Genomic DNA, 15873 nt, shown 5'->3' with positions numbered 1-15873 from the left:
TTGATGAACTTGGTAAATGGTCAGTGAAAGCAGTAACACACCAGCATCTGAAGAAATTGCAACAACAACACATTGCAGAAGTGAAAGGGTGTGTACAGGTTGAAGAGCTATATTTAGTGCTTCACTGTAATTTTTCTGAGAACTGGTCTGTAATTCACTCACAAGAAGTACAAGGGTCTAGAAGTGCACAAAATTCTTCAACTGCAAATGGGGGCAGAGAAGATCATCATTATTGCTGATGGTGCTCCTAGTCGTGTTAAAAATTGTTACCAGCTATTTGAACTGAGTAAGTTGCTTGTGCCAACTGACTGTATACACAGTACTACTGGTCACAGGAAGGGGCCTTGTGGTGGTGTACGAGGTCTGCTGAAGCACTATGCTACAAAACAATCTTTTCACTTGAAATACAGCTGCAATTCAGAATGCTGAGGATTTTATGAGAATGTGAACTCTTACACATCCGCAGCCCTCATACTTTTATCCAAAGAGGAAATTGAAGAATTCCATAAGCAGAAAAAAGAGAACACTCCACACAAATTAATCCTTTAAAGAAATTCGGACGACACATTTTTGGACTCAAAGTGATAGTCAAACTCATATTGCACGCACTTTAAAGAACAAGAAAGAAGAAATTTCCTTCGTTCAGCCAAAACCCCAGAAACAGCAGGATAATATTCAAATTCACAACCTGTGAAGGGGGATGTTTTTGGGGTGTGTGTGTATGATTGTAACTGGTGGATTGCAGAGATTATAGACACCAGTTATGAGTTACACAATATTGCAGTGAACTTTATGTTACAACATGGAGCAGCTGCTGGATATACATTTCCAGTTGATGTACAGCAACAGTGCCATAAGTGCTCAATTCCTGTTCACAATGTTTTGGAGACAGTAAGTGCTCAGTTCCTATTGGTTCAACAGGAAGGCATCACTCTAAATCAAAGGAAAATACTGAATATATTTTTAGTTTGTTGACTGGCTAATTTCAGTACAAAACAGAATGCTCAGAAGTTGTATAAATTGAAACCTTTTAAGTCTTTGGACCTTTCACATATATTTTTGAACCATTTAAATGCTTAAAAATGAGTCTCTTACTCATTTTGCAAAACTAAAATTATGTTAAATAAGGATAGGTTTTGATTTTTATGAGTCTATTATGTGCTAACGTGGTAATAAAACAGGTCTTATGCATGGCAAAAATTTCAATCGTTTATAAAACCTGTTCAACCTAAAAGTGGGAGCCCTCATTTTCAGGGAATGTAGAACTATATGGTACTAATCAACAGAAAAAAAAATCAAAATTTTATGGACTGGCAGTTTTGTAAAAATATTGTTTTCCATAAAGTGTAAAAAAAGTTCAGAACACTATAGTAAAAGAACTTTGACAGATAAGTCCAAATGGAGAAGTTCTTTGTAATTATAAAGCAATAATTTTTCAAATAAGAAAAACCCCAACAAAATAGCTAGAACTGTTCCAGAGGTACAGCATTTTAAAATGTTTTCCAAATTTCCATCTTCAAAATGATATGTGTGTAGTAACCTTTGGAGGGCTCTATCTCGGAGCAGAATTTTTTTTGGAGATAACAAAAAAAATGTGTGTTCCTTACTTAGTCCTTCATTTTAAAATATGCTAAATTCAATAACATATGAGACTATGAAGGTAAGATTTTTTTCTAGCCTGCCAATTCAGGCAGGAAATTGGACTACGCCAAGAACAGCAACCAGGAAGACTGCGTCAACTGATGCTGTTCCAGGATAATGCCCACCCACATTCTGCCAGAAAACACTATACAGAAGATGGGTTGGGAAGTCATTCTGCACACACCTTATTCGCCTGATCTTCGTGCTCTCAGATTTTCACCTTTTTTGCTCTCTACCAAAAAATCTTCAAGGAACATCCTTTTTTATGAAAATATGCTCCAAATATGGTTTGAAACGTTTTTTGCCTCAAAACAACATGATTTCCACAGTTAATAGCATACCACTTTAAATTGTGAAGGACAATATATTATTAATGACTAATGTCTTTGTTATGTGTATCTGTTGTGTTTATTAAACTTACAGAAAGATTCTATGAACTTACAAACTCACCTAATATTTCTACTCCCTGAAGGTGAGTTCTGGCCCACCTTTCCCTTTCTTTGTAATTTTACTTATTCCTTGTGCCAAATATTTATACAACTGATCTGCTGCAAGTCTTATTACTCAAATCTGTTAAATGTCTTTCCCAGTGTCTACAAAATTAGTTATATGACTTTTACAAGCTCACAAACATTAAGGCCGTCTGAAATTCCGGCCGCACCCTCTCTCCCCCTCCCCCCCCCCCCCCCTCCCCTTTCCATTTCCAGCACTTTCTCATAAACAAAATGGACAGAGAAAGTGAAATAAGCAGCACAGCCTTCTCACTGCCCTCAATATATTTTATTCATTCCTATTGCTCATACAATAACATTTCTGCTGTTGGTGCTTTCCATTTCAAACAAATAATTACAATATATCATTAACATCCACCAAGTACTTCCCTGCATGGCAGCAAAATGAATATGAGAACAAAGCTGTAACTGGCTGAATAGTGAAGCTCCTATAAACCAAATAAACAAGTTAAAAGTGATAACAAAATACAAGTAATTTGACAGCATATAGTGACATTCGAAAGTAACATGAAATGAGTTAGAACATCAAGAAACAGTCAGCAACTAAGCAAGAACAACACTGGTGTACAATTCACTTTAATTGATACTATAAACAGTAATCATGAAATACAAACTAATTGAAAATGTTACTATTATAGTCAACTAAATCTATCAATATCCAATACGTATTTTTCATGCACTCAGAAACAAACAAATGAAACTACAGAGTCAGGAACTCGCAGCTGGCCATTTCTGGGCATGCTGGTCAAAAGGAGAGCAGATGGGTCATTAGGCCACAGTGTGTACCACAAACCAACACCCACTGAGTTGCAGAACGGGCACACACCTTGTCATATCAAGGTAGTTTGACATAAAAAACAGAGCATCTATGCTCAGTCTTCTATAAAAATGGATATACAGTCACACAGATTCAGAAGGCAATTCAACCAGACACTCTGCCACATGATAGAGAAGAAGAGCAATATGCAGAAATCACTGTACCTTACCTGCCCTATGTGGGGTCTATGAGTAGTTCTGCCGAGATCAACAAGCTTCTCAAGAAGCATAAAATCAACTGTGTGTTGTAACCACTACCAAAATAAGAGGATTATTGGGATATGTGAAAGATGACATTGGTTTTTGAAAACCCGGAATTTATACTACATCTTTCCAATGTGGCATGTTGTACTTTGGCCAAACAACCAGGATAGTTGACATCACAGATGCTAAGAACATCAGAAGCACTTCTGCCTAAGACAGGCAACTAAATAAGCCACTGCTGAGTACTCTCTAGAACTTAATCAATGATCAATGAAAAATCAAGGGTTCTGGCAGAGTTCCCCAGATACTGGGACAGTATTATATGAGAATCAATAAAGTCAAAGGTGGCAGAAAATCTCATGAATCCTGATACTGGGTAGCAACTCAGCAAAGCCTGGAGTCCTGCATTGCAGTTGCTAAAAATGCTATGGTTTCAGCAGCAGCACTCAACAAAAAGAACTGAGAATGAGGATATGCAGAATGAACCCCAGACAGAGTACCAGCTGCCCTGAACAGGGAACTGAACTCCAATCACTGTCAGGTGCACCGAACTGTAAATGGAACATCGGATCACTGCCAAACACACTGTACCCGAAACACAATACCTCAAGATGATTCTAGTAGGAATGGAGCAGAGCCAGAATGCCTAGAACTGACCATGGATGAGAAGACAGTAAGTATAATTACTGGATCCGTTCCACTCAACTAGCAGTCTCAGGTAGCATGTGATGAAGAGAAGTCATATCGTCGAAATATCGTACATTGACGACACTGATATGTGGTAGAACACTAGACATCTCTAGATGTCAACTGATCACCAGGAAAGCCTGAAGAATTGCTTTATTTAATAATGTTATCCACCTTTATAAAGTTCTTCTGTCTGCCCATTCTCCTGAAGTTGTGCTGCCTCAAAGTGCATAAAGCCACTGGAAGCCATGACACCCTCCATCTTCATCTTCAGTCTTTGTAACATAAGTAAATTTTGCTACATTGGGAATGCCCTATTATGATAACATGCTTTATTATTATTATTATTATTATTATTATTATTGATCATGAAAGCCAGGTTCTTAGTTTTCCTTGATGGTGAGAAATTAAAATATTTGAGTACACAATTCAACAAGAAACTTGCCAGTCCACCAACACAGATCCCTGCAAATTGGAGTAAAGATGTATTTCATATGTGCAACTAAAGTGGTGCTACATGTCTTGCCATACTGCAGTAGCACTGTGAGCTATCGTTCACACAGGATGCCACAAATTCTACAAGTGGCATAGTTTTCAACATGGTTTCAGTGTTGGTAATAATGTTATAGTGCTGGCAAGAGTTACACACAAGTAAAAGAAAACCAAACTCTCAGATACAGAACTTGAAATTGTGCAGTAATAAAATAGGGCAACAAACACATACACAAAATAATACTCAAAGATAAATATTTATTTATAAACTAACAGCCTTATTTTAAATATCCACTACAGATACTCCATTCTTCTGAATTTTAGATTTCTTTTGTATTACTTCATGTATGTTTGAATATTTCTAATTTTTGCTTTTGCAACCATCATACTCAGGTCTATTTCTTACACACAAACAGTAATTTACAGCACTTGTTGGTCTCTCAAACCATGATTTTTATGTAACTCACTTTTTTGGTTCCATAAGCAAGGTCCCTTTCTAAACAGATTCAGAAAATGTGAATTTGTACCTGTCAAAAGTTTTCTACATTTGTTTTTAGTAAGGTAATCATAACACAGGAAATTGAGTGGACCTTATTAGAGATTATTCCACAAAAACTGGGACAGAATGCTTGAGTTTTGGGAAACATGGTGGTCAGCTACACCACAATGCAGTGCTAAACATAGAAGTGGATCATCGCGCCAGCATCTGCACATCTGCATGGCTATGGAAATCATGGAAGTGGTTGTATCATTTGGCGAGATAGTGTTATTCAGCTTCAGCAACAGCCCCACAAAGTGGTGCGAAGTTTATTCAAATCCCCCCCCCCCCCCCCCTCTCTCTCTCTCTCTCTCTCTCTCTCTCTCTCTCTCTCTCTCTCTCTCACACACACACACACACACACACACACACACACACACACACACACATTGCAGGTGGGTGACTACCTTGTGACATGTGATATTCAACCATCATGCTTAATGGTCAAAGCATGCACAGAATGTATGTAAATAAGAAGGCAGGCCCAATGTAGGAACCCCAGATTCACCATAATTCAATACAGGTACTGGCAACTGAACTGCTTGAGGTGATCACTATTTACTCACAAAAAGTGTACCAAACACACAGAGGACAAACAAACTATAGCCAGAAAAAAAAATCAGAAGTCAGTCAAAATGGTCACATCACAAAAGACATGGATCAATCAAAAGCAGCAACAGAATCAATCATCAATATTCGCATTCAAGGATATCTCCAAATAATTAGCTATTACCTCAAAGCCATAAATTTTCTACATATTACCGCCTATCAATAACACAAGATTAAAAAGTTAAGTTTGGTCAAATAGGGAATGAATGTAAAACAGTAAACAGAAATAAAGTATAGCTGAAAGGAAGTTGTTGATGAAAACTTTTCAGCTTTTAAAGCAAGGGGCTGTGACAGGTATCTGTGGGATTTTTTTCTCTTACAGCGACTGAACCACAGTCTTCTATGATGAGGGAGTACTGTGTAGACCAATCACATGTTTCTGGGAGAGACTGTTCTAGTGTGTTGTTGTTGTGGTGGTGGTGGTGGTGCGAGAGGGTGAGGGGGGGGGGGGGGGGGGGGGGGGGCTGTCCAGGTGTTGAGTCCTGCTGTTTGCTCAACTGCCTGCATTGTTCTCAGGTGGGAGCACTATTGATGAAATTGCAATAACACAAATTCTCCCATCAGGGAGGAGTGTAGGTACTGAGGACAGAATGCTGAGGCAGCATCAGGGCTGAATGCTCAGATTATTCCCCTTCACTTCCCCCAACCACCACATCCACAGGCCAAGACACACTGTAAACATGTGATTGGCCAACCCGAAACTCTTTTGGCAGAGTGGGCCACAATCCAATAGTTCTAAACAATCACATCCCAAAAAATTCTACATTTCAACTAAAGATGAGAAGAAAACTCAAAATGATACTTCAATACATAATTGTTTTTGGGCTGATAACACAAAAAGAAGAAAGGAAGACTGGGTTTAATGTCCTGTCAACAATGAGGTCATTAAAGAGGGAGCAAAAGCTAAGATTTCGTCAAGGATGGGGAAGGAAATCAGCCATGCCCTTTCAAAGGAACCATCCTGGCATTTGCATGGAGCAATTTAGGGAAATAATGGAAAACCCAAAATTATCTGAGGAAGACTGCAAAAGAGTACAAAAAGGAAATACTCATACAATTTGAGGGTGGGATGTAGTGAGGGGGGCAGATGGGCATAAAGAAAGAGGGAAGATGTGGGGAGAAATAAACACAAAACAGTAAAGAAGAAAAGAGACAATATAGAATGGAAGTGTGACTGCAAATGAGTTTTGAGAAAAATAGGGAAAAGTAATGTTAGGTATCAAATGCCCATTTTCAGCAGTCATAGTGGACAGGAAAATAGTGCCTGGTTATAAAATAAAAGTGGGCACTTTTTCTTGATCAGTTTTAACGGATGATGCAGAGAATTGAGGAATAAAGCCCTACTCTGCAAACAGACTCTCACCATGATAGGAGCAGTGTGATGTGAGCAAGGCTCCCTCTCAAACTGCAGCCACTAACACCTCTGCTTTATACTTCTACCACATTTATACACTGAAATTTCAATAATGATACTGCTACAAACTGCATATCAGCATAATTAAACACAGCATTCAACAATGGCTACATAAGTACTACTGCACATAGTGCTGATACTAAGGTTCACAGTAAGAGGGAAAAAAAGGTCTGAAGTCATCTTATTTCTAGAGATTTCGAATTAGGGAGCCAACCACCGCTGAAAGTGCGCAAAGAACCACATGTCAAATGATTACACAGACACATATACCCACACTATAATGTTACATGAGGGACGTTCAATAAGTAATACAAAACTTTTTTTTCTTTTTTTTTCTGAAAGCAGGTCAGTTTTATTCATTATTCGAACACACCACATTTTTCTGCAATGTTTTGGTTATAAAACCCTAAACCCTATTTATCAACATAATCTCCATCCAGTGCATCAGCCTGATGCCATTTTATTGGGAGGGACTAAGCCTGCATGGTACCACTCTACTGGTCGACATTGGAGCTCACATCTTGCTGCATCAATAAACTCCTTATCATCCAGACACTGCTTCCTGTGGGGGGCATCGTTCATTGGGCCAAACAGATGGAGGTTGGAAAGTGCAAGATTCAGGCTGTCAGGTGGATGAGGAAGAGCAGTCTAATGAAGTTTTGTGAGTTCTTCTCGGGTGTGCAGACTTGCATAAGGTCTTGCACTGACATGGAGAAGGAGAACTTCGTTTTTGTGGTGACAAACACGCTGAAGTCACATCTTCAACTTCCTGTGGGTAGCACAATAAACACACTTCAGACATGATCTTCGCATCATGATGGAGGACTCAAACAGATTAACCCCTTCAGTGACCCAGAAGACCATAGCCATGACTTTCCAGCTGAGTGTGCGGCTTTGAACTTTTTCTTTGGAGATGTGGTGTGGTGCCTTTCTGTGGATTGCTGATTTGCTTCCAGTTTAAGACGATGAACTCACGTTTCATTGCATGTGATGATGTTTGACAAAGAAGTGTCATGATCAACCTTGTGATGCACCACAAGCAGTTCTGTACAGATGGTCCTTCATTGCCCTTTCTGGTCTTCTGTAGGCAGCGCTGAACCCAGCTGGCACACACCTTCGAGTATCCCAACCGGTGAAAGAATGTGTCAGCACTACCAACAGAGATATCCAGTTGCACAGTGATCACCTCGAATGAGTGTGTCCACATGTTTCAACACTGCATGAGTCACAGTCGTGTGCAGCCAGCCAGCACACGGGAGATCAAACATGACCTTGTCGCGATGATTACAAGACGCCTCACCCAGTGACTCACAATGCTTTTGCTTATGCCAGGTCTCCATAGACATATTGCAAGTGCCTATGAATATCTGCAGTGCTCTGGTTTTCCACCAAAATAAACTCAATGACTTGGAATGCACCTCTGTTACAGACTCCATTTTGTAGGCTATACTGCCGTCACCTATCAGAACTTCATGATACTATAGGGACTGAAGCAGGAATATTCCTTGACACCCCACAACAATTCGACATTTTTCTTCTCCAGCCAAAATTGGCCGAGGAAAAAAATGTGTTGTATTACCTATTGAACACCAGTCTTAGATATTGCAAATGCATTCTGCCTGAGAACTTGATTGAGATTGTGAGAGTGCAAAATGTATTTAGACAACGTATGTATGTTGTTAGTGGCAAGTCCTGAATTTTTTGAACTAGAATAGTGGATAGATTGCAAAGTTATGATGGGTAGAGGTTTCGTGGCCTCCTAGTTCCTAGTGGATGTACATACTAGATGAATTTTAGAAGATATGAAAAGCATTTGTGAACCTGTGGGCTTCGTTTCATGCTAGACTGGAGAAATTCAACAGAGGTAGAGTGAGGAATCAAATGATAACAGTGAATAGATTAAATGTGACTGCCAATTAATCATAACCTCCTACAATAATTTCATTTTCCTGAAATGTCAGCCACATTATGAGACTTTTGTATCAACTCAGCCACTCACAAATTTTCAAAACAAAATAGTGTGATTAATTAATAATTATTAAAGAAAAAGAGAATAAGAAATTAAAATAAAAAATTCATTGGTACTTACTTTCAATCCTTGTGAACCACACCCATCACTTGATGGTGTATGATATTTATTTTTCTTAGGCTTCTCCCCTGGAACATAAATTAAAAAATTAATTTATTTGCCAAGGACATAAAATAAGTATTACATCTGGCACTCATTTCAACTTGTGACATTGTTCGTCCAAGCCTCATGCCTTGGTAGAGTGTTTACATTTTGCGGTGTGCAGTTGGTGCTGTAGCAGTTGTAAAGCTAAGTACTGACAAAGTTATTTGTGCACTGTTATACAGTTATTAAATTTAATAGGTTTCCAGAGGTGCATCGTGCTGTTTGTGGTGAAATAACGATTTAATAAACTTTTGAAAACATTCGCTCGGTGCGTTTTTTAGAGTTTTCTGTGCGTTGAACTCATTTACTAAATTTTGTGCTTCAGGTTTCAGGTGATGTTTCTTATTTTTTCTAGTGAAATATTTCAGTAAAATTTTCATTCAATGTTTTAACTTCGTTGAATGTTCCAGTGGCCACTTGAATTTTTGGTTTTAGCTAATAATTTTGTGAAGTTCTGCTGGTACTGGTATTAGCTGTGGTGTAGTAGTATTAATACAAGCAGTTGCTTTCTTAGTAGACAGAGAATTTCGAGACTGCTACCGTTAGTTCTGCTGGTGTAATTGAACTTCGGTAATGTAGGCGTATAGTTTTTTTAAGTAACTGTAAAATTTTACCATGAGTGAGAAGTGTGCGCTCTGTCCTAGGTTTGTGAGTAGTGGGTTACGGTGTGGGATTTGTTCAAAGTATTTTCAGTGTGGGGAATGCAGTACGCATGCCAGTGGGTATCCTAGTGACATCCTCTCCTGGTGATTAAGAATCTGTAGTAGAAATAAGTTGATAGAGGAGCAGGAGTGTAACGTCTGTGCCCTTCAGGTGCAGTTACAACATAGAAAGGAGGAAGTAGATAGGTTGAGGAGGGTGAAGGGTGGTGGGGAATGGGAACTGGCAGTTGCCAAGATGGCAGCTAGAAGGAGGTGGTATTCAGACAGTTATACTTTGTGTATATGCGGTAGATTTGACCAACTGTCAGAGCTCAGTGGAGAGGTGCCTCTTGTAGCCGTAGGTGTAGGTAACATGCAGCAGACCTCAGAAGTTAGGAGGCCTAGGCCAGTTGCAAAGTCTACAAAAAGAAGAAGGTTCTGCTGCTAGGTAGTTTGCACAATAGAGATGTGGGCTAGCCATTGCAGGAAGTGTTGGGGAGTGAGTACCAGGTCACCATCATCATGATGCCTAGTGCCGGGTTTTCTCAGGCAACTGACAGCATAGGGGAGTTATGTAGGAATTTTACGAAGGAGGATCAGGTAGTAATAGTGGGAGGAGCAGGGAAAAAGTCTTGATAGGGACGGAGTAGATGATGTAGGTGGTGACCTGGTAAAGATAGCTACTCAAACTGGTGGCACTAATGTGCATTTCGTGCAGCTGTTCCACCGTCATGATCAGACTCGTCTTAATGTGGCTGTTAGGCACGTTAACATGGGGCTGGAGAGGACACTGATGGCAGAGGGCATGGGTCACATTTCAGTGGTGCCAGATGGGTCTATCAGCAGATCGGGTTTCACTAGGCATGGCCTGCACCTCAACAGGTTTGGGAAGGGGAGGCTGGCAAAGCTTATTGGCGATGGTGTAGTGGGTGGTGGTGGAATCACTCATGGGAAAGTTCCTGTAGTAGCTGGTGTTACAGCTGCACCTTTCTTAGACTGGAGTCAGCTGATACGTGTATCTGCTTAAAGGAAGTCCCTCTAACTAAGGGCTCACCTTCAGAGGACGTCATGTTTCCAAGTAGAGAAGGAATTAGCATATTTCATCAAAATATAAGAGCTATTAGAGATAAAGTTAGTGAACTTCTTATAGATGTTGACTCTGAAATTATTGGTATATCAGAGTAGCACCTAACTAATTTGACAATTCAGAGGCGTCCTTTACCAGGATACAGATTAGCTGGCTGCTTTTCAAGGAGTTCCCTGCAGGGTGGGAAAGTGGCTATGTACTTAAAAAACAGTATTCATTTGAGTCCACAGACGTATCACAACACTGCATTGAGCAGATATTTGAATGTTGTGCACGGGCAGTTGACTTTAGTGAAACTAAACTTCGAATTGTTCTTGTTTACAGGTCCCCTAACTCTGACTTCAGAGCATTTCTGCTCAAGATAAAGCAAGTTCGTGATTCACTTCGTAAGAAGTATTAGAAATTAGTTATATGTGATGACTTCAATGTAAATGTTCTATATGATGATGCAAGAAAAATGAAGTTGATAGATCTCCTAAATTCATATGATCTGATGCAGATACTGTTTTTTTGTTGTTTTTTTCTTCCCCACCCCCCTCCCCAACCTAGGGTGCAGGGGAACAGTAGCACAGACATGGACAATATTTTTATTCATTCTTCATTACTAGAAAGGAATTCTGTTAGTAAAAGGATGAATGCTCTTTCAGACCATGATGCACAAATTTTAACATTACAAAGCTTTTGTACTCAAACAAATGTCACATATAATTACAAACTATGTAGGAAAGTTAATCCTACAGCAATACAGGGTTTTTTAAACCTTGTCAAGGAACAAGAGTGACACGATGATTAAAGTGCCGATAAAATAGATGATACATATGATGCTTTCCTTAACACTTTTCTCATGCTCTTTGAGAGTTGCTTTCCGTTAGAACGTTCTAAACGGGGTACTAGCAGTAACAGGCAGCCCGCGTGGCTGACTAGTGGGATAAGGATATCATGCAGGACAAAGTGCAAACTATATCAAAATTTTTGAAGTAGTCACAATCAAGCTACAGTAGCCCATTACAAACAGTATGTCAGGTGCTTAAAAATTTTATTAGGAAGGCAAAGAGTATAGGGCATGCAAATAGAGTAGCTAATTCACATGATAAAATTAAAACCATATAGTCTGTTGTGACGGAAGTGTCTGGTCAGCAGCACAAGGTCGACGATGTAGTCAGTTCATTGTAAAAATATTTCTGTTACTGATCAATCAGATATATTTACAGTATTTAACAATTATTTTCTGAGCATTGCTGGTGAATTAAATAAAAGTTTAGTTTTTACAGGGAATCATATAACTTGCTTGGCAAATGCCTTTCCGAGATTGAGTCAATAATCAAATCACTGAAGATAAGGACTCTCGTGGATATGATAGAGTGCCTAGCAGAAAATTAAAATACTGTGTTGCACATGTTAGCATGTAGCCATATTTGTAATTTTTCCTTTAGGAATGGTCAGTTTCCTGGACGATTAAAGTACTCAGTAGTAAAGCAGCTTTATAAAAAGAGAAAAAGAGCTAATGTAGACAATTTTAGACCTATTTCTATGAATCAGTGTATGCTGAAGTTATGGAAAAGGCTGAGTAAGGATAATTGATGATTTTATATCACACAATTTGCTATCAAATGTACAGCTCAGCTTTAGAAGGTGTTTAAGAACTGAAAATGTTGTATTCCCTTTTCTCTGTGAGGTACTGGATGGGTTAAGCAATAGGTTTCAATCACTAGGCATTTTTTTTTTTTTATTTAACTAAGGCATTTGATTGTGTTGATCACAAAATATTGCTCCAGAAGTTGGACCATATTGGAATACGGACAGTAGCTCACAATTGGTTCACCTCTTACAAACAGCAAAAGGTCGTTACTCACAATGTTGAGAATGGCTGTGATGTGGGGTCTCAGTGGGGTTCAGTCAAGTGGGGGGATGCCCCAGGGATCATTGTTGGGGGTCACTCCTGTTCCTTATCTGTATAAATGATATGCCCTCTAGTATTATGTGTAACTCTAAAATATTTCTGTTTGCTGATGACACTAGCTTGGTAGTAAGGGCTGTTGTGTGCAACATGGGCTCAGTTTCAAATGGTGCATTACATGACCTAACTTCATGGCTTGTAGAAAGTAAACTAATGCTAAATCACAGTAAGACTGTGCTTTTACATTTTCTAACACACAATTCAACAAAACATGGTGTTTTAATTTCACAGAATGGGTATATGATTAGTGAAACTGAACAGTTCAAATTTCACTGTTGTGGAAACCCCACATTCAGGATGTTGTTCAAAGACTTAATGCTGCCATTTTTACTATTCGAACGGTATCTGAAGTGAGTGAATGCAACAGGAAAATTAGCCTACTTTGTTTATTTTCATCTGCTTATGTCATATGGTATTATACTTTGAGGTAATTCTTTCCATTCTAAAATGATATTTTTTGCCCAGAAACAGGTGGCTCAGGCAATAAGTGGTGTAAGTTCACGAACCTCTTGTGGACCCCTGTTCATGAGGCTGGGTATTTTGACATTGGCCTCTCAATACATATATTCCTTATTAACATTTCTTGTTAACAATATTAGCTTATTCCCAAGAATAAGCAGCTTTCACTCAGTTAATAGTCATCAGAAATCAAACCTGAAGTTGGATTGGACTTCTCTGACTCTTGTGCAGAAAAGTGTGCAGTATATGGCTGCATCCATTTTCAATAAGCTACCACTATAATTTAAGAAAAATCTCAGCAGTAATCCAAGCACTTTCAAATCGAAACTGAAGTATTTCCTCATGGTCACTCCTTCTATTCTGTCGAGGAGTTCCTTGAAAAAATTAAGCTGATTCTTGTTGTATTGTTGATTGCGTTTAATGAAACTTATGGATTGACTTTATTTGGGTTCATAAATATTTTATTTATGACACATTCCATAACCTCAGAAATTTGCTTCTCAATTTGGTCCTACAGAACGTGACGAGTAAATTAATAATTAATAACTCAGAGCAGCAAATTGATTTTTAGATTAGTTGAGGTCATTGAAACTGTTGGCTTTAAATGTCAATCATAAGAGTTCTAAGAGACAATCAATCTCATTCCGTATAGTGTAATTTGCTGTGCATATTCAAGTGCAGTTGGTTGGTTGCCTCACAGAAGGAGCAAGTTGATTCATTAGATCACTGGCTCAGTAAGTGTAATAAGTTGTGCACCAGCTAAGTTTTCACTCTGCAGCTTATCTGAAAATGTTTCACCCTTATTAGTCTAGAGATTTACAAATAGTAAGAACAAGGAAAAAATATGTTTGAATCAATCTCTACACTTGTGAAAGTGTAGTGCTTTCTTGACATACGAATGGCATAGCATGGAAACCTATAGGACTTGGGATCAGTTATGCCGGAAAATATTTCAATTTGTCTGATTGTTTCCTCATATACTTTAGTCCACAAACGGGATAGGAAAGCACAGTCTCCAACAAAGCCATTTCAATAAAATGTATTTTGTTCTCTATGTCATTAGCACATTTGAAGCATACTGAATGTCTCAGTGACTGATGTTTCCGACAACGAAACAAGAGCTTGTTGTCTCTGCAGTACCTTGGAAAAAACATAAAATGTTTGTCGGGGAGTGCCACTCTTACTTGTGGAAACATGTTTCAGTAGTAAATACCAAATCTTTCCCCTTTTTCTTCAGTGTACTTCTGCTTATAAGTGGAAAAACACTATAGAATGGCTTTATTAACAAATTGTTTTGTTGGCCAGAATCCTGTTAGCAAACTTAGGCAGACTGCCTTCCTCTTTTGGCATCTGACAATTACAAATGTTCATCTTTATGAGAAGAAACTGTCATCTCCTGGCATACTTCCTATCAAAGATTGGAAAAATACAGCTACTTCCCAAATTTTCACATAAAATGGTAATATTCTAGGTTCTCTACTCACCATCTGTCATTTGGCTCATGATCTATTCCATTTTTTCTCACAAACCTATTCTCTTATCTCATCAGAGGAATAAAATAAGACAGATTCAAAACATCAGATCTGCAACTCAATAGGACATGCCAGAAAATTACGTATATTTCACAAACAAAAATCATTATTTTCCACTGATCTGCACATGGTCCAAGAGCTAGCAACTACTATCAACTAGATTAGCGATCTATCTCATATTCTCCCAGGTTTCAAGATAGGTGGACAATGAGCTACATCAGAAACTATGAACCAGAACTCTCCTCGTTCTCAGCTACGCAATTCATGTCACATACTGGTACTGAATCTTTTATGGACTGCACTAAGTATCATTAACAGCTGAGTGGAAGTACTGCAACTGCATAAACGTTTGAGAACAGTACTGTTAATACGCACATTGACCACCTATACTTTTGTCAACTGAATCATTCTCTCCATCTGAATGGCTTGGCTATTAACTTTCAGGTCTTTTTCTCCTTGTCATGTTAAAAAGTAAAGCTGTCGCCAACTGAAAGGTTGGTTGAACATGTTAGAGCTTTACTAAGCATTGTCCTATTGGTGCTATGCCATTGCCTTCTGAACTTTGAACTGATTTACCCAGTCAGTTATATGGGAACCTACAGTTTAACATGGATTCCAAACCACGGTGCAACAAGGTGTTTTTCACATTGACAAGCACTGTTAAGAGGTGAAAGGATGATTAGTGACAAATAAAATTCCTCAGACTGACTTGGGATTAAACCCAAGACTTTTTGATCCCCTAAGCTGGTACTTTACCATCAACAAGGGAGCTGTACGAAATTCCCCTCACAGATTTGATTCATATTGGTATGGTGTGTTGGGCACGATTAGGTCTTCAACATGTGTAAGGAAGATGCAATTCTCAACTGTTTTTGAGATGATATAGTTTGAAATACTTTGTAGGGTCACCAGTATTCAAGGACTCTGCAGTTGAGCGAGTAAGCGCTTAGCTTCATAAGCACAATGACGCTTGATCGAATCCCACTGCTGCTACTCTTTTCTTTTATTATTATTATTATTATTATTATTATAAGCTGTTTGCACCAGCATTTGGTGAATGGCACAGAACTGCGTGAGAACTGAGAGCTATTTATGGATTTAAACCATGTTT

At 38.7% G+C, this 15873-nt stretch overlaps 1 protein-coding gene across 2 annotated transcripts in view; it reads right to left on the bottom strand.

Moving 5' to 3' along the window:
* Positions 1-15873, bottom strand: part of LOC126336405 (group XIIA secretory phospholipase A2) — an 83760-nt gene that overhangs the window by 12476 nt on the left and 55411 nt on the right. For both annotated transcript variants that reach the window (XM_050000097.1, XM_050000096.1), the window contains exon 2: positions 9003-9070. In XM_050000097.1, the coding sequence (XP_049856054.1) occupies positions 9003-9070 (68 nt within the window). The remainder of the gene's footprint in view (positions 1-9002; positions 9071-15873) is intronic.

The sequence above is a fragment of the Schistocerca gregaria genome, chromosome 2 (genome assembly GCF_023897955.1).
Source record: "Schistocerca gregaria isolate iqSchGreg1 chromosome 2, iqSchGreg1.2, whole genome shotgun sequence".
Classification (NCBI taxonomy): domain Eukaryota; kingdom Metazoa; phylum Arthropoda; class Insecta; order Orthoptera; family Acrididae; genus Schistocerca; species Schistocerca gregaria.
The sequence above is the reverse complement of the archived record's forward strand: the minus strand, read 5'-3'. Positions and strand labels throughout refer to the sequence as shown.